Here is a 24,811-nt window from a genome sequence, read left to right on the forward strand (position 1 = left end):
AGCCGTGGGAATGCATCTCCACCGCTGTCAACGGTCCATGCCAGAAAGAGAATGTGTGGTATGGATCGTGGTTATATACGCAGTTGAGTATTTGACCGCAGCGCCCTCTCGTCTATAGACGTTGAGCCAATGCATGCAAAGTTTAACGCGATTATATAGGCATTTGATCGCAGCACCCTCTCCTGTATAGACGTTGAGCAGCTACATGCAACGTAAGCAAGCAGTCCTGAGTTCGAACTCCCGTGCGGGCGTACATTGTTTTTTTTTTTAAAGTGGGCCGATCCCAGAGGCAGTGCAATCGATGTGAGCACGGACGCCGGAGAAGGCTAGAACGTAAGGAGCTTTGCCCCTTATACACCAGTTTGATCATGCTGACAAAGACTGGAAAGCGTGCAATGTGATGACTGCAAACCATACACCTCATGTGTGGTTTGCAAGTGAAAGCTGGTTCAGACGTCTGCTGCAAGCATGCTAGCTACGTCTGCTGACCGGAGCGACTGGAATAACCGCTCTGTGCTGTGCGCACACGTTCCGACAACATCTGCAACAAGCGCAGCACTCCTGGCTAATGCAGCGGCCGTCAGCAAGGCAGCCGCGTCTCCACCCCCTTCAGCCGTTTCCGAAGGGGGGGGGGGGGGACTTGCTGCCACTCACTGGCGTAACAGAAGATGGACCGACAGTTTTCAATGGCTTTGAGCTTTATTAATTTTTATTTTATTTTAGGCTCACAGGACTGAGCAGACGAAAGAAATGCAGCATGCTGCCTTGGACAATTGCGACTTTTAACGCACTACCCTACCGACGGCACGGCCGCACGCTTCTTCTATGGTTACGGAAGACGACGTAACTTTAGCGGCGACATGGCAACGTAGAGATACGATGTCGTGATGGCGTAGACGTTGCAAGCGTTCGAAAATGCTGCACCTAATCGATTTCCCCAGAAAACGAAAGCGCGCAGAAATTCGCATTCTTCGGACACACGTTCGAAAACAGTATGCACCAGCGGTACCTTGAACACGAGCACACACATAGAGTGCACAAAATATGAAATCCGGGCGATGTTCGAGGACACGAACGCTGAGAAAAGACCACTGTAGTTGACGTAAACGAACACGGGGGCACGAGCGTTTCTGCTGTCTCGAGGGTACCGCCACGACATCGCCGCGCTAGTAGATAGATCTTCTCTTCTAGGACGTGGTGGTTCATCGTCGCGGCAGAACGACGAGAGTTCACAGTCAAGGGTAGCTCTATACGCAGAACGACACTCTTCCACCATGCCGACCATCGATGATCACCGCCGCGTTTTTTAGTGAATAGCAGGAACCACGACCTGCACGCAACGTGCGCGGCCGAGCTCTCCTCGATTTGCGATTCGTCGATCATTGCGGTCGCTCCATTCGTTCCCAAACGTGCCGAAAAAGTTTGGCGCGGCCCGACTCTTTGCGTCACGAATGACACGGCCATCTGGCGCTTCGTTGCTACAATAACTCATGTTCCAACCAATTTCATTCGTTTGTACCTAGTCGTAGCGATCGCTCTGAACACAAGCGCATGAATGGGCTTGAGGCTGATGCGGGCGTGGCGTGCCTAGTGCAATACACACACATAAAACACAAGCATAATGGCACGTGACATCATCAGATCATAACATCCCCATAAGCTTCGTGTGGAACATGATGCTGGAGTCAGACAGTCGAGTCTTACAGTTTTTCTATAATAGGAAACGGCTCATAAAACACCTCCCTCGTGGAAAAGAAAAGAGCTCAAGAGGTAGTAGCACTTACAATTTACAATTTATAAGTGAGAGCAAAAAAGGGATGAAATAAACATTTTTCTCTCTAGTTATACCACCAGAGGGTATAACAAGTTTAAACCAATTAAAATAAATGAATAGAGCCGAAATTCAGCCAAAATGTAATAATTTTATGAAAAAAGCCAATTTAAAAAAAAATAACATGGGAAAAGTGGCACTCACAGTCGACATAGTTGGGATGTTCCCTGAGGATGTTCTTGTAGGCCTGCTCGGCCCTGTCGAAGAGGCTCAGGGCTTCGTACAACCTCGCCAGGTTGTACGTCGTCGTCACCGAGATGGACCCGTAGTAGTGCTCGTCATTGCCAGACTCCGTGCGGCTGCGCTCCAGAGACGCCTCATAATACCTGCAAAGATATCGCGGCGCGAGCGTGAACCTTTGCAAAAGTCGCTCTGCGTGACACACACTGCATTCACCGAAAGCTGCATGGACGTCAAAACACTGCTTTGCGAGTAACCGAGCAGTGGCAGCACTTCTTCCATAGCTCAACTACAGGACTCCCAAACATCTTTACGTTTCTCCCCACTACCCTTTTTGCCGAAGCTTTCTCGACTAATTTGATGAAACAAAAACGCCTGGAACCATCAGTAATAACCATTGAGGTGTCCTAAACACTGGGAATGTTGAGTGGCACTAGGTTGGGCTTAAAAAAAAGTCAGTAGAAATAATTTCAAAAAAAGATGGTCACTTCAGCATTTTCCAAAAGTGCACTAAATGCATAGTATTTAGAACACTCACATCCACCCAAAGCCACAGTGAGTCACACAGATTACACGGTGCACCAAACGCATCACCTGTGAACTGGCGCTTGAACTGCCAGTTGGCCACTGTGTAATGGCAGCTCACTTCCAACCACTGCTGGGCCTGGCACTTTTGTTTTGCAGCTGCGTCCCTTCTTCCTCCCTTTTGACCTCGCTGCGCCCGTTGCTGCTCGGCGCAACAAAGCCTGACACAAAGGCTAAAAGCAAAAGCCTTCGTAGTATGTTCCATCTGTTTTTCTGCGAGTGCACACTGAGGAAAGTCCCAGAGCAGCCGACCATTGTACGCGGAGCATGCAATGTGTGCGACCGCATACTCTGTGCTGCATGCTCTATGACGTCTACCCCCTGGTACGGACGCCAAAATGCTAAGAGACGACCCTATAAATGCTATGCTTTTTAAAAAACTGCAACGTCACGCTGGCCCACCTGCGTGCCTCCTGCAGGTTCCCCATGCGGAAGTGCAGCGCTCCGACGTTGCTGAGGATCTCGGGTGGGATGTCCGCCTTCACCTTGTCCTGGAGGAGGCGGGTGGCGGTACCGTAGGCAGACAGCGCCGCCTGCACATCCGACTGCTCCAGGATTTGGGCCAGCTCGATCCAGGCCTCCACGTCCTCCGGAAACTGCTCCGTCACCTGGAAAGGCCATTCTGGGTGACCTCTCTTTCTGCCACACTCCCAGAAGATGCTGTCTTCTGCACTTCACTGATACTACTCAGCCCTGAAGATATCATTGAAAGACAATGGCACAGATACCGTCGTTCAAAGTGGCTGGGCACCTGAAGGAACTAAAGAACCATGAAGGGCAAAAACATTATTGTTGTTGGTGCTGCGATTGGCAATTGACAAGTCGCGTCCGTCACTCTTGTGCCCAGCGGGGGCAAAAACATTATTGTTGTTGGTGCTGCGATTGGCAATTGACAAGTCGCGCACGTCACTCCCGTGCCCAGCGGGAGTAGAGTCTTCGCTTCGAGACACATCGACCAACAGCAGACCAACAAGCAAAACGAATGTGCGCTCAACACTAGCAGAGCACGTGTGCAAGGCATTCCATTCCGGACTTGGTCAAATGAAGGTGAGGTTCTCAGCATTGTTGTTCTAATGATTGAATGTTGCAACAGGCTATTAGTTCCCTTGTTTTAGGAAAAAAAGGGAGAGAAAAAAGAAGCTTCGAAGCACATGCTACCTTCTTGAGGTGGGTTTTGGCCTGGTCACGCTTGGACTGGCTCGATGAGTTGGCATACAGGGAGCCGAGAATCTTCATGGTCTCATAGTTTCCGGGCTGGGCCTTGAGCACCTTCTCGAAGCACTGGGCCGCATTGTCCACATCCCCCCGGAAGATGTACATCTGTCCCAGGCCAAAGTGGGGCAGCACAAACGACGTGGGCGCAAACTGCGTCGCCTGGGAAAGGAGGAAGCAGCCTGGGTGACTCGGTGGCGTGCGTCGAAACAAATCACAAACCTAGTCAAAAGTCACAAAAAGCTTACAAAAGGTTTTTGTTTGTTCTTATGTAAAAGACACAAGGTTTGCCCCAACTACAGTCCTCATGTATTCCCCACCGTTTATTATCGAAAATGGGAGACATTGAGAAAAATATTGTTGAAAGGAGAGAAACTTGAGATTGCCGACAATCCTTACAATCGTAATACTTTTGGATCATTAATAATAAGCTTTTTGGTATTGGTGGGCACAACAACCAAGACCAGTGACCTAAAAACATAACAAACACTTCCTTTTTTCTAGTTTATGATCTACTGCCAATCATTCATCACTGCCTTGAGCCTGCCATGGAACATTCACCACATACACAATTCCCTCACAATTTCAGTTATACCAAGATTTCCTACAGTTACAATAGGGAGAATCCACTCCTTAGCTACCATACATGTTTGTAAGCCCATGGCCAATGCTTTAATCTCTGGTTAGCAAACTACCAATGTAGGCATTCGAACACAGCAAGACAACTTCTGGGAGTTTGTAATAAGGACACGCAATATGCCAAACAGTTGGTTACTTTTTGCCGCACGCCGCTGCCAAGGAACTGGACACAACAGCTGTCACGAATCGTCCGCTGTGGCGAAGGTACTATGGGGATGAGATAATTCACGCTACCTATACATCCTGCCATTCTTAACTGACAAGTTAAGAATGGCAGGATGTCCCTTTCAAATCCCATCCTTGCTTCATCGTCCCAGGGATTTCGATGACAACAGGCTCAGAACGGCTTCCATTAATAAACATAAAAAATGCTCATTTATCTCAATCCTACGGATGAAGTTGGCATGCACAAAATGCGTCTCCGCGGCATTCTTCGGGTTTCGCTATGGACATGGCATTTTTTTCCCTAATTTTTCTTTGGTTATAGTGTGTTATTTTATTCCAAACTCTGTCCCCTTTTTACCGTGTTTGAACGATTCTAACGCACAGGCAGATTTAGCCACCATATAATCAAAAAGTAAATTGCTGCCGATACTACCGCACAGGTAAAATAATCAAGAATGAGCACATACGTCATAGAACCGAATTTATAAAACGCATGCCAACACAAAAATAATGCAGTGCACTAGTCGCCGTTATCAGAGTCTGACGATGGTTCTTTGTTGTCCACAGAAGTAATTAATACTTGCTTTCGTCTAAACCGATTTAAGTGTCGCACTTCTTGCACATGTACGAGTGTGTGGCTGTTGTTTCTGGCGGGGTCGTCTTTCAAACAACACTTTGCAAGCTCGTCAGGTGGCTGGGATTGCGAGGCCACGCAGTCCTGCTCCGTTGTTATCTTTTTTCGCCAGCGTGATGGTCTTTCGTTCAAATAAAACCTCCTGGTGGAATTTTTTTTTTTTTATCTTAAAACGACAGGCACGAACGAGTCTGTAGACGCGAGAGAATGTGCGTGATAAGGATACCAGAATGGCAAACATGCAAACATAAACAAACAACCACGATGGCGATGGGGCTAGCTACCTTATACTAAGCATTGCATTTTTCACGAGTTTCGGTTTGTGGTTTCGATTGTAACGCGCATGTAGCTTTGGGCACCGATTTTGGCGGAAAAAAGTGTGCGCCAGAATCGTGCAAACACGATATGTGATGGGTGGGCACATCTCGGGATTTTTTGTTTCTTCTCATACACTGCTTCAGCATGAATGCCGAACACGAACGCCGGTGTCCGGCGCTCGAACAGTTAGAAGGCAAGACCGTTGTAAAGAGAGAAACCCAGCTAGCTTTGCGCCTACCCACTGATTGGCACGGTGGTAGAAAGCTGTTGTCCCAATCGTAGGGTCGATTCCCTTTGAGGAGCATTTAGAATTTCTTTAATTTTTGTCTCAATTCACCACTTTTCATACAGATTGTCCTCTCCAGTACGCGTTGCCCATTCCGTAACCGTTTTCGGGCCGTTCTGTCTCACTTTCCCCAGAGGTCCTGGTCCTAAGACACGCCCCGCGTCAAGAGAGCCCACAGCCTGCCCACCTGGTAGTAGTACTGGAAGGCCTGGTCGAAGTCCTCCTGGACGTGGAAGGAGCGGGCGAGCTGGTAGCAGCTCTCGGCCCGCATGGCCTCGTTCTCCGTGTTGTGGAAGGCGTGCAGGGCAAGGTGCTGCACCTTGCCGTAGTCCTTCTTGAAAAAGAAGTGGTTGGCCAGCTGGTTGAGCACCACGGGGCACGAAGGGTCCACAGCGTACGCCCGAGACAGCATCTGGACCCCCGTGCGGGTCGCCTCGGGGCCCTTCAGGTTCAGCTGCAGGACGGCCAGGCCCGCCAGGGCCCCCACGCACTGGGGGTCCAGAGCCAGGGCCCGCTCAAAGGCCGCCCGGGCCTTCTCCTGCTTACCCAGCCGGTAGAAGCAGTGGCCCATGCCAAGGCGCACCTGCAGTTGATGTTGTATTACATTGTGTCGAAGCCTAACGTTTGGCCCCTTGTCGTATTGTCTCCAAACGCCCAAGTGTAACTTTTTATGTCGCTTCGCTCATTAAGGCTACTAGCCTGGTGGGGAAGCAGGAGTCAGCATTACCTCACTCCGTGAAATAACGGAACAGTTGGCCTCTCGTCGTGACGTCGCGTTAGAAAGCCAAGTGCCCAAACATAATTTTTTTTTATTTAGTTTTGTCATTATAGTACGCATTTTGACAGAAGCAAAGCTGAGGTTTGCCCAGCCATTGCCGTCGCATCAACATACCGTGCAGTCTTCGGTTAAATTTAGCAGGCTAGCATCTTTCTGAATCTAGCGGGACGCCACTATACATCACATGTCACCCGAGGTCACGCTGTCGTGTCATGATGCCAGGTCAGCGACGACACGGTGTCAGCGACGTTGTTAGATTCAGTACCGCTGGGAGTCACAACGAATCCCATTGCAATAGACCCTCTTCCAAACTCCGTCGAGCAACAGGACGGTCATGGCGACCGTCAATGTTGCACCACAAAGGAACGAATTGCGCGATCGGATCTGAGCCCTCGCCGAACATGGATGCAGCGCTCGTTTTCGATACGAGCCGAGCCAAGTTCACGCCGAACCCCTACGCAACCCGCGTGTCCAATATATGCTCAGAGTATTTGCTTGAAAAGGGTCTATTATCGCTTCTGTAATATTGCCAAAGTCGTCACAGCCACCGTCGAGGGCCCTCCAGCCTCACCTCGGCCGGGCAGTTCGGGTTGGTGCGCAGAGCCTTCTTGTAAAAGGCCAGGGCCCCTCTGTAGTCCTTCTTGTTGAATGCGATGCAGGCCTTTCCCAGCAGAGATGGAATGTTGTTCGGAGACTGTTTAGAAAGAAAGGAGACAGCGCCACCCGGGCGTCACTGTTAAGGGGCCCTTATAACTTCCACAATACATTATTTTCAAGTGCTTGCCACAAAATAAACATGCACTGAAAAAAAAAAATATTAACACATTTTTTAATTTTATTAAACACATTTTGGGTTCCGAAATATGCTTCTATTTCAAATGCCGACCCCGAAATAGAAGCACTTTTGGGGAATTGCTCTTAAAGGACAGTGAACTCCCCAAGAACATTTTTAAGGAAAAAATCTCACCTTAGAAAGAAAGAAGTTTAAAAGTAAAAAAAAGTCACAAATACAGCGCTGACTCAAGACTTTGTTTTCTTTCTCGTCTTCTTTTGCCTTATTTTTTGTGCTACTTTTTTTTTTTTTGCTTCTATATGCGTTGAAGAACATGAGAAAGAAAACAAAGTTGTGAGTCAGCGATGTGTTTGCGTCTTTCGTCTACTTGACCTTGCGCCTTTTTTCACCGTTTTCACTGGCAGAAACTGCTACGAAACGGCATGAATTAGGCAACCATACCTGGTTCAGGACGAAGTTGAACTGCGCATCTGCCTGATCCATCTTGTCTCCTTCGAGGAGGCAGAAGTAGGCCCTCCCCAACAAATGGTTCTGAAAAGAAAAAGTATAACAAAGTAAGTTAACAACACTATAACAAGTACTATGCTTGTAAACATGAGGATCTTTAAAAAATGTCCGCACAGAAATCAGGGCTTTCCACAGGCACAAAATCAATTTTTCAGAGCAAGCCTTACTCCCCCGTCTTGACTGCTTCTTACAGCACACAACGAGCTCTCACTAAGCTGTGAAGCATTTTGTGGGCGACGTACGACAAATATGTTTGGTGTTTGTAACGGCTTACGGAAAACCTAATCTTAAGTAGTTTTAGTCCCACAACTTTGACCGTAGGCGTTTTCGCACGTGTGACAAGGATATAACTAGGTTATAAAATTTTCAGCTCTTCACTTCTTGGTCTAGTTTGAAAATGTTTATGAGCAATTATACAACTTGAAAACAGCAGTCTGTTACTGTTGCCTCTTTAACACCAATGTTGCAATTGGTGATGACCAGATGACAATATTGCAACTTCCTTGGATGGAGTGGCATCCAGGAAAATCATAAGCGTGCAGCAGAACCCCTGTGGAGTGAAGATGGGGACATAACGAAGCAAAGTTGAAATCGTATGCTCGTAATACCCGTACAGGCATCTCAGGTACAAACATAGTGAAAAAACTGATATAGTGAAGATTTTGCTTGAAGAATTGACCTTACTGGAAAGGCATTCCATTGTAAGTTGGACGGTAAAGCACACTAAAGCTTTACAGGACATGAAAATTTGAACTGGCCATATTTTCTGAAGAGATCAGTTATGACAGCCATAAAATGTGAGCCTGTGCTCACGGTTCAGTCCCAAGATGTGATTGCATCCAACCCTCGTCAAGCCTTAAGAGAGATTATAATGCAATTAAATGCAAAGGTGCAAGCGACCTGGACAGGAATGATGAAAATAATCCCTGAAGAAGGGGAACAAGAGAGTCAAAGGACAAACATAAATCTCCAAACACAGCTAGGTGACTGGTGCACGACCAAAAAAATTCTGCCTGGTCCGGGTATCGAACCTGGGACCTCTCCATTTCCAGGGGAGCGCTCCCCCAACTGAGCTAACCACGGGTTAGACGTCAGTAGAGCAAACAGGTTCTAGCAGCTGCCACCAGAAGCTTGCATTTTAAGGTTATGATTATAGTGAATTAAATGCAAACGTGCAAGCGAGCTGGACAAAAATGACGCCAAACACAAATCCCCAAACACAGCTACTAGGTGACTGGTGTGCGACCGAAAAAGTCCGCATTCTCCAGATATTGTCTTCCCCAAAAGAAAGCCAGCATCTTTCGACTGTACCCGATTCCGTATCTCTGTCACCGGCAGAAGCCTATCAACCTGGCCTTGCCTGACCTCGCTTCGCGTCACGAAATTTCTCGATGGTGTCTCTTTCATAAGGCCTTTCACCCTAGTCCATCATTCGGTTAACATCCTCTTACAGAACCTTTCTATGTTTCATCCTGTCTCGATCGCTATGATAGAGTAGTAGGGATACCAATATGCAATACTAACACATTCTACAAGTCATTAATTCCCAAAATCTCCTTAGACTGGAACCACCTTCCCACTTTCGTCGCCACAATCCAGCCAGATCACCTGTTTGAATCAGCCATTAATAATATACTGTACAGTGCCATCCACTCTTCGAGGGGTACTTCGGCTATTTTTTAAGCTACCCAAACTAACTACATTTTCTAAATCTCAGGCCTTTACTGTTCCAGGTATGCAATATAGTATAGCGAAATTAAGAGTAGTTATTGTGAAATCGGCACATGAAAATTATGCCAAAACCAACATTTAAATATACCTGCGCTTTTCAGTGCCGTGACATCAGTGTCAGGAAGGCTTGCCAGTCAAGCGGGCAGTCTAAAAATGGACTATGCGGAGCATCCATTTCGTGCTGCTGGGCGGGTGCTGGAGCAAGCTTCCAAAGCATTCATATGACACCCTGAAACTGCTTGAAATCAGTTAGGAACAAAGTATATGGTCCAAAGAGTGAACCCCTGCCTGCCACTGGCATCACTTGTTAGTTGTTGCCAGAAGACATTCAGTCTGAAAAACACGATGAGGACCAATATTGTACATTCAATAACTTTGCAAAAAAAAAAAAAAAAGATAAGCTTGCCCTAACATTTAAGATAAGGTAATACTTCAGCGATGTGTGTTAGTGTGTTTAGGAAATGTTCAGACCAATCGGGGACCACGAAACAAACGCCAAAGTACCCCTTTAAAGGCCACTCCGCTTCTAGATTGTTTTTGAAAAAACAATGCATTCTTCTTTAGTATCACCTGGGAAGACCACACGTCAAATATTACAACCTAGTTCTGTCTAAATGTTTCTTAAACGGTTTGGCAAACTTTGCAACGTGCCAAGTTGCCGAAATCGGCTGACTCTAGCAAACGAATTGAGGTGCAACCAACAGCAGAGTCAAGGTTACAGCATTGACATAGCCAACATTAAGCTAAACGTCATCCCCATTGCCCCTTTTTGTTTGTTTTTACTTCTCCGAGTCATACAGTTATAATGTACACTAGAGGTTCAACTGGCGGTAGTGTCTGTGCGACTTCCGAGAGGCAAATTGAAGCAGACAGCAACCAGTCTACTTTTGCGGCGCTCCTGCCGGTGCATTCCTATGGGAAAACACGCATGGATTTTCTTCTTTGCCGGAAAATAAGATGGAATACTTTCGTTATTTGGGTCGTACCGAATAGTATGCACCTTTCTTAGCATTGTTAAAGTGTAATTGCTTTAGTTAGCACATATGATTTTTCGTCTTAAGTGAACTATGTTTAACTTTGCTATATTTAAGGACCAAACCTCTGTTCCACAGCAGGTGTGTTAAAACAAGCGCAAGCGACGATTCTAAGCAAAATAACTATTGAAAAGAGTATAGTGTGTATTCAAGGTTTGCCAGCATTCTGGTGACGCTTATATACTGCTAATATGCCAGTCCTGTCACTATACGAAAATGACCCTGTCTTGCATCTTTATGAGCAGTTAGAAACATTGAAACACAAAACACTAAAGTATGTGGGCTATGAAAGGTGTCTCTTTTTATTATTTTCTGTGCAGGGCAGTTTTTATCAGGCACTTGTTCTCAAAGAGTTCAAGCGCGTGGGCGATGTTTTGAACGTAGGACAAACATCTTCGCACAAAGCAGAAAGAATAAATCAGTAGTTATTGAAAGTCGGACAATACAAGTGACCTTAAATTTATTCTGATCATACATCCACAGAAAGTTACTGATTCAGTGCTACTATGTAGTTCTTGCTGTCTCTCTTAGTTTTCCAGATGTCGTTTGTTCGTTTGGTATGTATATTCATCATGCTGAAAGGCGCCGATGTCATAGTCGTGCTAACAGTGTCGGACAGTGCACATAAATACATGTACGAAGCCATTTTAGCATTGTTTTTCATACAATGAATTGGAAAGAAAAATGCCGTAACTGACCAATTATTTTGTCTACCTGACTGAGAAATGTTCCAAGCTACCTAGTACAAAGACAAACAACAGAAAGAATAACACACTTAGGACAAAGAGACAACGGACACTTCTTCTTCCACTGTCATTCTGAAATTCTTCAGTCTCCATTTTCTCTTTGTCCTAAGTGTTATTCTTTCTGTAGTCTTTGTCCAAAAACCAAAACGCTCCCGCTTTTATTACCTAGTACGTACAAATTATTTGGGATATTTGCTCCTTTAATCAAGCGCACGGAGAAAATGCCCTCCCCTTTCGCCATAAAAGAGCGTTACCGGAAGTCAGTTTTCGACTGGTTCCTGTCTGCTTCAATTTGTCACGGCACACTAGTGCCATCTAACCTCTAGCATACTTTATAGTAACTCTATGTTTTGGGGGCAAGCGTAACGGGTGACGTCAGCAATGTTTCCTTTCGGCACTCAGCTGTGTCCAAGTGACTGGCGTAATGCACCTGCGCAGCGCGCTTCTTGGGAGAGCCGTCCAGCCGTTACCGCCATCTCCCAGGTCACACACAACCGCCATCGTCGTCTCACCGTTAGTGATTATTGTCTCTCAAAATTTCGTTCAGACCACATGCACAGACTGATGCCAAAATTGTGTAGACGTCGTCGAATGTCGTAGACACCAAAAAGTGGTGAAAAGTATGGAGCATACGACAGTTGCGCCTGGCACACGCCCGCCCCAGTGACTCTAGTCCGCCCCAATGGGGCCCACCTGCCCTACCCGATCCTGCCTGTCGTTGCGTAGAAGATCATAACATACATCCCGTACTAAGCGATAGCCATGTTTTTGGCGTCCCGAGTCCAATGTCACCAAACGAAGCCGAGGTTTCGGTTTTGATTTCTGCTCATGTTTAATGTAAGATTGAACAATATATAACCCATTTTTTGCAAAGCAAATGACGTAGTGCTGCTTATTAGTGCTTTTTATTATAAAATCACTCATTATCCAAAAATTTTCGGAATGGAGCGGAGTTGCCCCTTAAAGGGGTACTCCGTCGATTTTTTGAGCTACCTCAACTAACTATATTTTCTGACTCCCCGGCCTTTACTCTCTCCGGTATGCTATTTAGAATCGCGAAATTCATAATAGTTATTGCGAAATCGGCAAATGAAAATGATGCAAAAACCAACATTCAAATATACGCGCGCTTTTCAGGGCCGTGACGTCAGTGGCAGGCAGGCTTGCCAGTCGAGCAAGCAGCCAAAAAATAGAATATGCCAATCATTTGTTCCGTGCTGGAGCGCGGGTACTGCAGCGAGCTTCCCAAGCATTCATTTGACACCATGAAACTGCTTCGAATCAGTTTAAAACAAAATCTACAGCCCAAAGAGTGAACCCCTGCCTTCCACTGACGTCACTTTTTCATTGTTGCCAATAGAGACTTCGAGCTTGAAAAACACGGTGAGGACCAAAACTGTAAATTCAATAACTTCGCGAAAAAACAATATTTTGACCTAATATTTGGGATACTATTTTTGCGATGTTTGTTGGTTAGTTTAGCAAAATTTCAAGCAAATCGGAGACAATGAAAAAATCGGTGGAGTAGCCCTTTAAAGGGATACTCTAGCGATTCTTCTACGGTCGCTGATTTGCCTCAAAATTTGCTCAACACACTGACAGACACAACTGTATCCCCCAAAATATTGCCTAAAAAAAAAAATTTTGTTTTTGCAAAGTTATTGATTTTTTTTTTTTTTTTTTCGTTCTCATTGCGGTTTTTAATCTGAGAACCCTTACTGGCAACACTGAAGTGCAACGACAGAAATGGTAGAAAATGGACAGTAAACCGCATTCCTGGGCCCGTTTGCTCGAAGTGCTAACCGCGGGTAAAGTTAGCCGCAGTACCTAGGAGAGGGAATTTGAGATCACGTGAGTGGCTCGGTAGGGATGCGGGGAAACATGGCGGTCGTGAGTGAGCGCCGCTCGCTTTGGAACTAATATGTCGTTGTGGTTGCAATATCAGGCCCGTTAGTCAGCAACAAATAATGCAGAAGGCTTTCGCTTTGCCTTACCTCACTTAAACCGCAAAGCATAGGCAATGACATCGCCGCATTTTTTAGATAGTGTTTAGATTCTGGGCATTCCTAAGCCTAAATGAACGCGATAATTGTCGGCATGGCAACACCTTTGGAAAGCGGGTTGTTGATAGCACACAAAAGCAGACGGCGTCCCGACAGACTTTTTTCTGAATTATCCAAGCATCGCGAGGAGAACGCTGCAAGTGTAATTCTACGGTTCACGCGCGCTAGCCTTGCTCTTATAAAAGATTTGAAGCAAAAAATCATAATAAGGCTTTAACGAACGCGCGTGCAAGGCAAAATTTGTTTTATACTTTTTGCTTTAGAACGGTTACGACTGCAGACGCCAGCACGTGCGACGCGTGCAACTACAGTCGTAGCATGCACCTCGGTGCTTGGATAATTAAGAAAAAAGGTCTGTTGGGACGCCGTCTGCTTTTGTGTGCTATCAACAATCCGCATTTCAAAGACGTTTCTATGCCGACAATTATCGCGTTCATTTAGGCTTAGGAGTGCCCAGAATGGAAACACTATCTAAAAAATGCGGCGATGTCATTGCCCATGCTTTGCGGTTTAAAGGCCGACGACCAGACTCGAGATTCTGCAAGGCAGAAGACCCTCCTCTCCACGCCTTCGGGGGAGGGAAGCGAAGGATGGAAAGAAGGGACCAAGAGGGGCGGGCATGGGTGGAAAGGGTAGGAGGGAGAGGAGGAAGCGGGTGAAAAGTGGAAAGCGCGAACTGGTCGTCGGTCTTTAAGTGAGGTAGTGCAAAGCGAAAGCCTCCTGCACCATTTGTTGCTGGCTAATGCGCCCGATATTGCAACCACAACGACATATTAGTTCCAAAGCGAGCGGCGCTCACTCACTGGGGCACCGCCATGTTTCCCCGCATCCCTACCGAGCCCAGTCACGTGATCTCAAAATCCCTCTCCTAGGTACTGCGGCTAACTTTAGCCGCGGTTAGTGTTTCGAGCAAACGGGCCCTGACTGCTTACAGGACGTCTGATGGTGGGAAAAGAATGTTTGGAATTCACTGAGAAGCATGGAAAAACACTTGACATACTCTGTTTAAGACTGCCTGTGCGACCTGAAAGTTTGTACCATTTCTGACGCCACACCATTGGAGAGTGTGCGGAAATTTGAATTTTGGTTTCGGCATCATCTTGCTTTACGGTTTTCTCAATGGCTATTTTGAATTTCGAGACAATAAATAGCACATTGTGAAGACTAAAGTCCAGGTATTCAGGAAATGCAATTTGTTTGGGCAGCTCAAAAAATGGCCGGAGTACCCCTTTAAAGGGACCATGAAATTACCTTTTACTTTTGCTAAATAACTTTTGCATTAAACCTTCAATGTTCACTGAATGCCGAACAGGCATCCGTCTTCGTTTGGGTTTATTAACTTCTACACAAAAAATTAATGAAATCTAGACTTTTTCTTCCTCTCCAACTGACCGCAAAACAAGCCGTGGCGTAATTTTGACAATCCTGACGTCCTTCAGCATCGGAACCGGAAGTTTTCACGGTAGTAGAAGAATGGAAGCGTTAGCGGCGGCGAGTCGGCGGTGTGCCGGAAAGTTTTACTGCGCTGATGGCACTGATGCCACCAACATATTTTTTTAATCGGCGCCTCTCATCACCGGGATAGCCATGGACACATCGCAGCTGAGCAAAATTCAATTAGATATGTTGTGCTACAGCAACAGCATGGGGCTCATCCCATATGCCGGAATGCCTGTTGGGAAGTGCGGCGAGTCTTCCGACAACGACTCCAGTTCTTCATCGGAATCGACGCAGGGATTTTGGAACCTGCCCGCATTCACGGAGAACACTGTGAATGTGGCTGTAATCATGCTCGGTGTAAAAATGTTCCGAGCATACACGAATGACCTTAAAACTGGGGTCCCTTACACCAATGAGCATGCCCCAAGTGCTTCGACGTGGTTCATCGAGTGGAAAGCGGTGAAACTGCAACTCTTTCTTTTTAACCACCGGACTGCAGAAACTGTAATTCGGGCACTTCGGTACGCTGCAGCCTTTCGGCATAGCGACCGAGCTATCGATCACAAACAATGTAAACACTACTCGAGCAGCCAAAAAACGAAAGTCTGCTCTGCGAAGAAAGCGCGACCAGGAGCAAACCCAATCAGCAGACGCCGCTCATGGGTTGATTGCGCAGGCGCAGTAGGGTCTTTCTCTTGCTTCGTTTGCCACACGATAGATGGAGCTTGGCTCTCAGCATTAAAGGGAAGCTACGGAGCTTCTTGGAAAAAATGAGTTAGAAGTGAATTCTAGTGTATTTTTACCCCGTGAACCCGAATACCCAAACCATTTGCTGCGTAACTATTGTTAAACGCGAGAAAAACGCGAAAGACAGTCGCTGTCCGTGACGTCATCGACGGCTCTTTTGGCTGCCCAAGGCTAGGGAGGCGGGGCTTCAGTCCTATTTTGAAATTGCTGGTATGGCTCTCCGGCGCGTCGCATTGAAATACAATTTTGATATCTGTTAATCTGAAGGCCAAATGAACGGAATTCAAGCGTTTTTTCTCAAATGTAGAAGTGCCCCATCTTCCCTTTAAGAAATTCAGCAATTTTCGTCACATCTCTAATTATGCAAAAAAATGTGGATTTGAATATTATTTAAAGGGGTCATGAAACGCTGTTCCAACTTTTTCCTGTTTAGCTTTCCTCCTCAACTCATAAATCGCGCATTCCGCCAAACAGTGCAAGAAGACGAATAGAGGGGAGGCCCCTCTTGCTCGGAATCTGGTTTGTGTACCCGGACAGAGCCATTGTCCCCCTAGAAGATTAGCCCGTCGCTCACAATTCAGACAAAAGTTGCTTTCCCCAACCTGCTCACCCCGAAGCTGACAGTCCTGTGGAACCTACGTGCTCGTTGGGCCAGCCAGACCTGTCACGTGATCACACTCTCTCGCGCATACCCACGCGCAGAGAATGAGGTCAGGTGATAAAAGAAAGGCGGCTGATTGGTCGGGCAAGCGTGTAGCTTCCACCACAATGTCAGCTTAGGGATGAAAGGAAGAAGTGAGGTCCGGTTTTCTGTGACGTGCGTTTGGACCCAATGACGCGCTTTTGGGACTGCGGATGTATCACAGTGAAAAGGCAGAGAGCTTGCAAAGGGGAGGAGGTACGAAATAGTCCGCTGTGTTTTCACATTTTCGCACTGAAAGTCAGGCTTTTGACTTTCTACCTTCTTTTCTTTGGGCCCACTGAACGATGTGCTATTAGTAAAATCCCAATTTAAACGGATTTATCCCAACGCAAAATTTGTTTCATGGGCCCTTTAACAAAACTTTTAGGAAACATTCGCCGGCTATTTATTATTTATGATCGCGGTGTGCTGGTAAGGTAGGCTCTTACCCAATAAGCGATGTGGATTTGGCTGACGTGCTGCAGTTCCGCGGATGCATCGCAGTGAAAAGGCAAATAGCTTTCAAAGGAAAGAAGGTGTAAAAAATTACACCATCTTCCCTAGGGGAACCATGGGTGATGCAGAGCATCGCGGATCGTTATTAACGGTGTTATTAATGGTGTTAGTAACGTTGTTAGTAACGTTGTTAACTTGCGTGTTATTACGTTGTTAACTTGCGTGTTATTACGTTGTTAACTTGCGTTGGTTACCACACACCGCTTTTCTTTTAAAAGTTTAATAGGAAAGAATTTTTTTGGCCCTCCCTTTTTGGGTTTCTTTTCACACCTTTTACGACGTGCGGCGGATAAAGTTTAATTTCAAAATCGTTTCATGATCCTTTTAAAGGAAACACCGGAGCGCGTGGTTGTTGCCCCCGGAAGCTCGGCGCAGACGCGGCGTGTACCAGAAGAGGCGGTGCACGCTGCACCTCGCAGGGTTCAGCACCGCTTTTTCACTCGCTGCGCCTGCGCCGTAGAGCGCAGTAGCAGACGATGCGCAGCTAGTACCGCTTCGATGCTCACTGCGCCTGCGCCAAGCTTCCGCGAGCGGCCACGCATCTTGGTGTTCCCTTTAGGAGTAGACCCCTCTGGACAGTGCCATACCTTAATTTGTGCGTTGCTATTGTTGTTTATATTATTTTTCTGTTCAAGCAACTCCCCTCTGCAATGCCACAGGCCCTGAGGGTATATAATAAAGGCTAACTATAAATATTACTTTAAAAGCTCCAGCCCATGCTCAAAGAGTCCCTCAGGTCGGACACTGATAGCATCCTCGATCATCCGCACCGGTGCGCACCGGGGCACTGAGGTGCGCCCCTTCATCTTCGATCAAGTGCACCGGTGCGCACCGTACGTCCTCGATCAACGAAGCGCACCCTCCCGGTGCGGCTTTTCGTTGCCCCAACGTGCACCAAGAAAATCGACGGTGCGCCGGGGTGCAGTCCCATCAGGCATTGCGGCCGGGAGCGGGAATCGAGAAGATGGCGGGAGTAGCAGACGCGCAGACTATCGAGATGGCGATCTTGCAAAAACGAACACGCCTCGCAGCTGCACTAGATGATTTCCTCGGGTCTTCTGACGGCGAGACGACGAGCTTCTCACCATCGCCGCGATTACTGGCGATTGCTGCGGTGGCAAGGAGCGCCCGAAAAGCACGAACTTCGTGGAAAGCGGCGCGAGGCGTTTCGATGACAGCGAGGTACGGTATTATCTGGCGTTTCGTTTTCTTGAACTAATAATGATGGCCAACATATACATGTGGAATTGTCACCCGCTTCGTGAACCCATCGACAATCACGTCCACGATGTTTATTTCTGTGGGACCGTCAAATCCGCGAGTAAAAAAATAAAAGAAGTTGACAGCAGACGGGCATCGTGCGCTGACCTACGCAAAATAAACGAACAAAACGCGAAGTGACGCAAGGTGGAGCTCGCCGCGGTGCACCGGCTATGTATGATCTCTATGGCACCGGCGCGGCGCAGTTTGTCCTCGATGTTGCACCGACATCGCGCTGCACGACCGAGGAGCGCTGTGCACTGTGCTGGTTTCAGGGCGATTCCGGTGCGAGTTGATCGAAGATGCTATGAGGGAAACACTTTTGGAAAATGACAGAAATAAGAAGACACTACAACAAGCAACAATTCAATTACTGAGATTTTTTTTTGTTAAATAAAATTTAAGACCATAGAAGCTTTTAATGTTCCTCTCCCATTTTCAAGAAAAAGACCAGAGAGCTCCCTATGGCTAGTGATATCGTTGTTTGCATAGCAAAAGTGGATATTAGAGTAAGAAGTAAAAAAGTTAGAGCGTCCTTATCAGTTGTGTCTAGTATTGTTTTAAACAGACCTAATAACGTATGAGATACTGGATATTTTGATAGAATTTCACACTTTAATTTTGACAATCTCCCGAAGCAGCTGTTTCCTCTACCTCCCTTGCCCCCCCCCCCCCCCCCCTCCCCCCTTTTTCTGCTGGAAATAATTAAAAAATAAATAAACAAGTAAATGATTTGTGGTTTAGAGCAGAAAACCCACAGCACAGGATGCAACTCGGACGGCCACTCGCCTGTGTGTACATGATGATCTTGTCGGCGGTGGTGTACAGCAGGGTGGCCTTGGTGAAGAGCTCATGCTTGCGGTCTTTGCTCTTCTCGCGGCTGGCCTTGTGCACGTAGTAGGCTGCCAGCGTGTCCAGGCATGTCATCTGGTCCTGCTCAAAGTCCCCGTAGTCCAGGCGGGCCTCCGTGCGCCCCGCCTCCAGCAGCCGCACAAAGTCCTCCACCTTGCCCTGGCGGTAGTACTCCAGCTGCATGCGGAAACCGTCCGTCGGACCTCATCCGGAAGGGCACACAAATGCAGCGCTCCGTGCTCCCCTAAGCTTAATCAGTGTAGTGGGAGCTACACGCTAGTGAGACCTGACCCAGAAGGACACAGAAATACATAGGCCCGATTGGCCCCCAGGGCCCGTTTGCGCGAAGCCGGTTAACTCTAACCGCGGTTAAAAGTTAACCGCCCTTCCCTACTAGGTACCTACAAGTACCTAGCCAAGTTTGACGAGGGCTGGATGAGCCATAGCTCCGTGTTTTATTATGGGTTGGTAGCTGGTGCCACCTACAGGCTGTAGCGAATATACGTGGCTTCCGTGGAAAGGTTCCCGAAATGGGGGGACCCAAAAAATGCGCGCTGCCTGGTTTTCGCGACGCAGCGCGGCATACATTTGAGCTTAAGAAACAATTTTTATTGCCCGTGGTACAAATAATCGGCAAGGTAAAACTAAATTACCCCCTGTTTGGAAATTTTCTAAATATTTGGCTGTACGAAGTGAAGAAAAGCCTCGGTGAAATTTCCTTCCGAGTTCGAAAGAGGACGACGAAGTTGAGTCCTAGAAACAATGAGAAAGAAGTGAGCAGTGAAAGGTGCGCGGTACACCGGCAGCATGGTTGGCCAGCATGTAAGAACTGTATATAACACCGTCATAAATTGAAAAACCTGTAACTCGGCTCCACTGAAAATTGACCTATTAGTAAATTACCCGAACATCAAGAAGAACGCTGGAAGTGAAATTCTACGATCTGCGCGCGCTGGCCTTGTAAATAATCATAATAAATCTTTGACGAACGCGCGTGCACGGCAAAATTTGTTTTAGGCTTTTGGCTTCAGAACAGTTATTACTGCAGACGCGAGCAGGTGCAGCGCGTGTAACTACACTCGTAGCATGCACCTCGGTGCTTTTGAAATTTAGGAAAAGGTCTATAAGAACGCTGTCTGCTCTTGTGTGCTATCAATACCCGGCCGATTGAATCAAGGCAATCCACTTTCCAAAGACGTTGCCATGCCGACAACTATTGCATTCATTTAGGCTTAGGAATGGCCAGAGTCGAAAGTCTATCTAAAAAATGCGGCGAGGTCATTGCTCATGTTCTGCGTTTTAAGTGAGGTAAGGCAACGCGAAGACCTCCTGCACCATTCATTGCTGACTAATGCGCCCGCTACTGCAGCTACTACGACGTATTAGTTCCAAAGCGAGTGGCGCTCACTCACCGGGGCACCGCCATGTTTCCCTGCCGTCCTTATACTGCCGGTCACGTGACCCAAAATTCCCCCTTGTAGGGAAATCCGGTTAACCGCGGTTAGTTAACCAGCTTCGAGCAAACGGGCCCAGGTGACGGTCCCAGTGATGTGATTGGCCTAAGCCATTTTGGAGCACCTTTTGGAGCAGCCAAAACAGTGTTTTGGAGCAGCGAAAGTGGCTTTTGGAGCAGATATTCTAAGCTAAAAATATTTGTTTTAAGTGGCGGACAAACGAAAGGCACTTCGTGCTGTGTTCTGACAGAACTCGCTGTTTATGTTTTTACGGCTAAGACATCCCACAAGTGTATTGTAGGCGTTGCCGAGCAATTCCAAAAAGAACGCATGCTACCGTTTTACTGGTTCCCGACGTGCCAGATTTTCATCAAAAGTAAGCAAACTTAAAACAATGGATTGCAAGCGTCCCGCTGGTGCCTCTGTCGTAGTCGTAGTATGTAAAATGCAACTGTCCAGCATGCGACAAAAAAAAAAAAAATAAAACAGTCCAGCGGCGCGTGCTTGCCAGGGCGGGAGGCAAGACAAAGCTGAACACACAGAAAAAAAGAAAAAGAACCTGAGCGCATCGATGCAGGACATCGCGAGCCAGGGTCAAAAAGTTCTTGGAGCACTTTGTGCAACGACTGAACTCGAGACAAACAAGCGCGCTGTGCGGGTTCAGCGTGCAGACATTGCCTTCTTTGTTTTAGCTCACTTCTCTTCAGCAACTTTCTTTCACGGCATATTTTTCACGTACCGGGGTTCTTTCGAAAGAAAGCCTACCGAGAAAAACCTAGGTAATCAATATTTCGACAAGCAGTCATTAAGTTAAAGAGGGATTTTTGTATTAGAGTATGATTTAAACAAAGACAGGAATGTCGATGAATAAGTTTAGGAAGCGCCATATCTGCAGCGACGTGGGGACGGCAACACCCGATGTCGCGCGACCACAGTAATTGTGGTAGCGCGAGCGTTTCAGCTCACAAAGTAACTCTCGCCGCGCAAAAACATGGTTTTGTTTCACAGCATGACGACATTGCTGGCACCCGGCACACTAGCGTCGGAGCGTCCGCACACGCCCGCGTCTATCGTTGAAAAAATTAGAAAAAAGACGCGAGACGAGATTCCCGAAATGACGAGAGCGCGAAACGCGAGACGGCGGGAAAAACTATACAACGGGGGACCGGATGGACGATTCACGCAGGGTATCTTTGTGTCAGGAGCCGCTTGCGCCACCTAGCTCACGCATGCCTAATAGACCGATCTCACCAAGCGTTCCGCGCATGCGTGACGCCGCCATAACTATAGTTCGTAGGAGGCAGACGCCAGTTCACGAGACAGCTCATGCCGCCTCGTGCTCTGCTCGCGCAGACCTCCAGCAGGGTTATCGCGCGTGCAGAAAGACTACAGCTCCCACGATGCACGTCGGCAGCGGTGGCATACTCAAACTAGCTGGTGAGATCGGTCTATTGCGGTTTTCAGTTTAGTTTCGGTTTTGAAAGGCGACCGAAATCGGTCCTTTGGCGCAGGCTTGGCGCAGATTACCCATATTTTGGCAAAATGTAGCAGGATGTAGCAGGGTTAGCCCATAGGCGCAGTTTGGCGCAATTGGCGCAGCAATCACATCACTGCGGTCCGTTACAAGCTACACGCTTGTGAGACCTCACTCAGAGAACACAGAAATACAATGCTTCAAACACACCCCTAAGCTGACATTGCGGTGGGAGCGACGTGCTAGTGAGACCTCACTGAGAAAGACGCAAAAATACAACACACCATTCACCTTCAAGTAGACAGTCTGTTGGAAACTATGCGCTATAGTTAGATCAGCCATACGTCCATTTTTCCCCAATGCGATTGTGCTTTTGCCCGTACCCACGCGTGCTCGGAGATGCCACCAATGACACCATAATGCCTTTGGCAGATAACGGGTGACAGAGAGGCTACTCAGACGCCTGCAGAAATTTCTGTACGTTTTACAGAAAATAAAATTGGCCTGAATATATTTTTGGGTAATTTAGGTGTGCTAAAATGATAACAAAAACAATATTAATCCTCCTCAACATCTTGTTCATCACCATCATCTCCTTCACTTCAAATCCGATATGATGAACCAAGACAAAAGCGTGCATCAGCCTCCTGACAGAGGTTCAGCCACTCTTACACGAGACAATACCCAAAACAAGCGTCAAAACACTGAACATTAAAACTCACTAAAATAAAATTCATACAAAAAAAAAAAGAATTCAACGAAGAAAAATGCAATCTAAAGGCCAGTTTCACTCATACATTACAGAGCTAAATCAACAGTGGAACAGTGCTGATGCAGCATAGACCTTAACTCAACTTAGGATCCATGTGCCGCTGTAAGGCGAGAAGTTAGCGCCGCATTAGCAAGACACAGACACAGCACCGCATTCAGCGCTGTGTCTGTGTCCCTCCTTCTACTTGTCCTTGTGTTTGTTTGCGCTGTTTTATTTCTATGTTTACAACGCATTAGCAAGGTCGGGACAAGTTCCGGCACAGGCGAATAGTGTTGAGGCAGTGCCGCGGTGCATGCGTGGACAAGCCATAATCGTCCAGACCACTACCATTTCCAAGTCACCGAAAATAACCAATAACAAGCTAACTACGCCGCTGAAATTAATACATAGAACTTTAGAGGTTGGTGAACCTAAATCACCATAGACCCCACCAAAAAAAAAAAAAAAAGAAAAAAGAGCAACACTAGCGGTCGTCATTTCTTCCAGGGCACAAAGCGTTTCCCGTACAAGCCAGGCAGAGCTCACGCTGACCGCCGATATAGCCTTTGCGTCCGAAGCGCGATCGGCTTCTGCGTCCAAACAATGCCGGTCTTGGATAATTCGCGCAGTGGCTACTAGATAGTGTGCACTTTTGAAAAGCGTCCATTGCAACGACGAGTGCCGTACGTACCGCCAGGCTGACCCACAGGTGGAGCTGGGCCTGTTCCTGCCGTAGGATGCCGAGCACCTCATCCCCATCGGGCAGCTGGTCAAAGTCCAGCTCAATGACCTAAAACAAGCACGCGCAACCAGTTTTGAAAACTATGAATGAGCGCACACTGCGACATGGTATGTTCGAATGGAACGCCAATGCTTTGTCCTCACGGTCAATATTCGACGCCAGACATTACCACACAAATTCGTGCCACGAGCAAGAAAGCTCAATCGAGCTTGTACTACACTGAGCGATATCGTCAATGTGAGCAACAACATTGACACTTTCCCTTTGCTGATGACAATTTTTGCCGCTTTGGTTAGTGCCTCGATTGAGAACTTCAAACCATTCTATCAGTTTTGAATAGCCTTTTGATTCGAAGAGAAATACAGAAAAAACACGATTACTCGTTCGTGCTAACAGTGTTGTGCAATGTACGTTCAATAAACCTTAAAACAAAACAAAAATTTTAAATTGTTGATCCTGTGTTTGTATGAGGTACGTCACACTCTGGTTGTACGATTGGAACCGGAAATACCATTTTGCACATTACGTTAGCAGTACACCGGACTTCACTACAAGCCTGGCCTGGAAAGGGAACAATTTCTTATATAGTCAGCTGTCATAAAATTTTTAGATCGCTGTACATGCCGTCCGTATTAGCAAACGACGTGTGAACAGAAGTGTAGCACGAACGGGTCATTATTCGTAGATACTAAGTACAGACAAGTTAGTTTGGAACATGAGAGGGTATGGCCCTTTCATACTACGTCCCACCTTAATATGGATCAACAGCAAGGCTACAAGCAAGAGGGTAGATTTGATTGGTGATCTCGCTGCACGAGCGATCGCACAGCCGAGGTGCGATGAAACCAAAGGAGCTCGCGCTTGCAGCTTTCGCGATTATTCCACGTTAAATGAAGACAAAGTATGACGAAAACGGTTACACACCAGAGGAACGGGGAACGGTATCTTTGCCGTGGTCGAAAACGTGAAGGTCTTATGACGACAGCAGTTAGCAATCTAGGGGTGACTGAGCGCGGAAAAAACGTTATCTAGAAGCCTAGTAACTCCCACTGACAATCATCATACGTGATGAATCCAAAAACCTGACTGACAATCATTTAAAAGAAAAAAAAAGAAGCAAACTGCAGAAGAGAATCGATTGGTCGAACGCTTGACTAGCTTCCGGGGACCAAGCTAGCCATACACACCTGGCAGGCGAAAACCAATCGATGTAAGGGATTAGAATGAATCAAGACAAACTCACCTCATCTGTGTCTCGCAGTGGGATCTCTATGGACCCGGGCATCTTTGTATTATTTCGTAGCCGCTCTGAAAAAGGGCCACATGTCACGCAGTTCAATAACAACGGGCGGCCATCTTGAAAGAATCTGCGCGACGCCAACTACCAATGT

At 47.0% G+C, this 24,811-nt stretch overlaps 1 protein-coding gene across 1 annotated transcript in view; it reads right to left on the reverse strand.

Annotated features, from left to right (window-relative positions):
* The window catches only part of LOC8028466 (RNA polymerase-associated protein CTR9 homolog), a 41,344-nt gene extending 16,533 nt beyond the window's left edge, over positions 1 to 24,811 (reverse strand). Inside the window, exons 1-9 of the mRNA XM_029989267.4 lie at positions 24,664 to 24,811; positions 23,370 to 23,468; positions 18,937 to 19,176; positions 7,863 to 7,952; positions 7,200 to 7,322; positions 6,038 to 6,433; positions 3,755 to 3,970; positions 2,999 to 3,204; positions 1,976 to 2,157 (exon numbers count right to left, since the gene is read on the reverse strand). Of these exons, the coding sequence (XP_029845127.2) occupies positions 1,976 to 2,157; positions 2,999 to 3,204; positions 3,755 to 3,970; positions 6,038 to 6,433; positions 7,200 to 7,322; positions 7,863 to 7,952; positions 18,937 to 19,176; positions 23,370 to 23,468; positions 24,664 to 24,705 (1,594 nt within the window). The 5' untranslated portion in view covers positions 24,706 to 24,811. The remainder of the gene's footprint in view (positions 1 to 1,975; positions 2,158 to 2,998; positions 3,205 to 3,754; positions 3,971 to 6,037; positions 6,434 to 7,199; positions 7,323 to 7,862; positions 7,953 to 18,936; positions 19,177 to 23,369; positions 23,469 to 24,663) is intronic.

The sequence above is a fragment of the Ixodes scapularis genome, unplaced genomic scaffold, assembly GCF_016920785.2.
Source record: "Ixodes scapularis isolate PalLabHiFi unplaced genomic scaffold, ASM1692078v2 PGA_scaffold11__112_contigs__length_91849675, whole genome shotgun sequence".
Lineage (NCBI taxonomy): Eukaryota > Metazoa > Arthropoda > Arachnida > Ixodida > Ixodidae > Ixodes > Ixodes scapularis.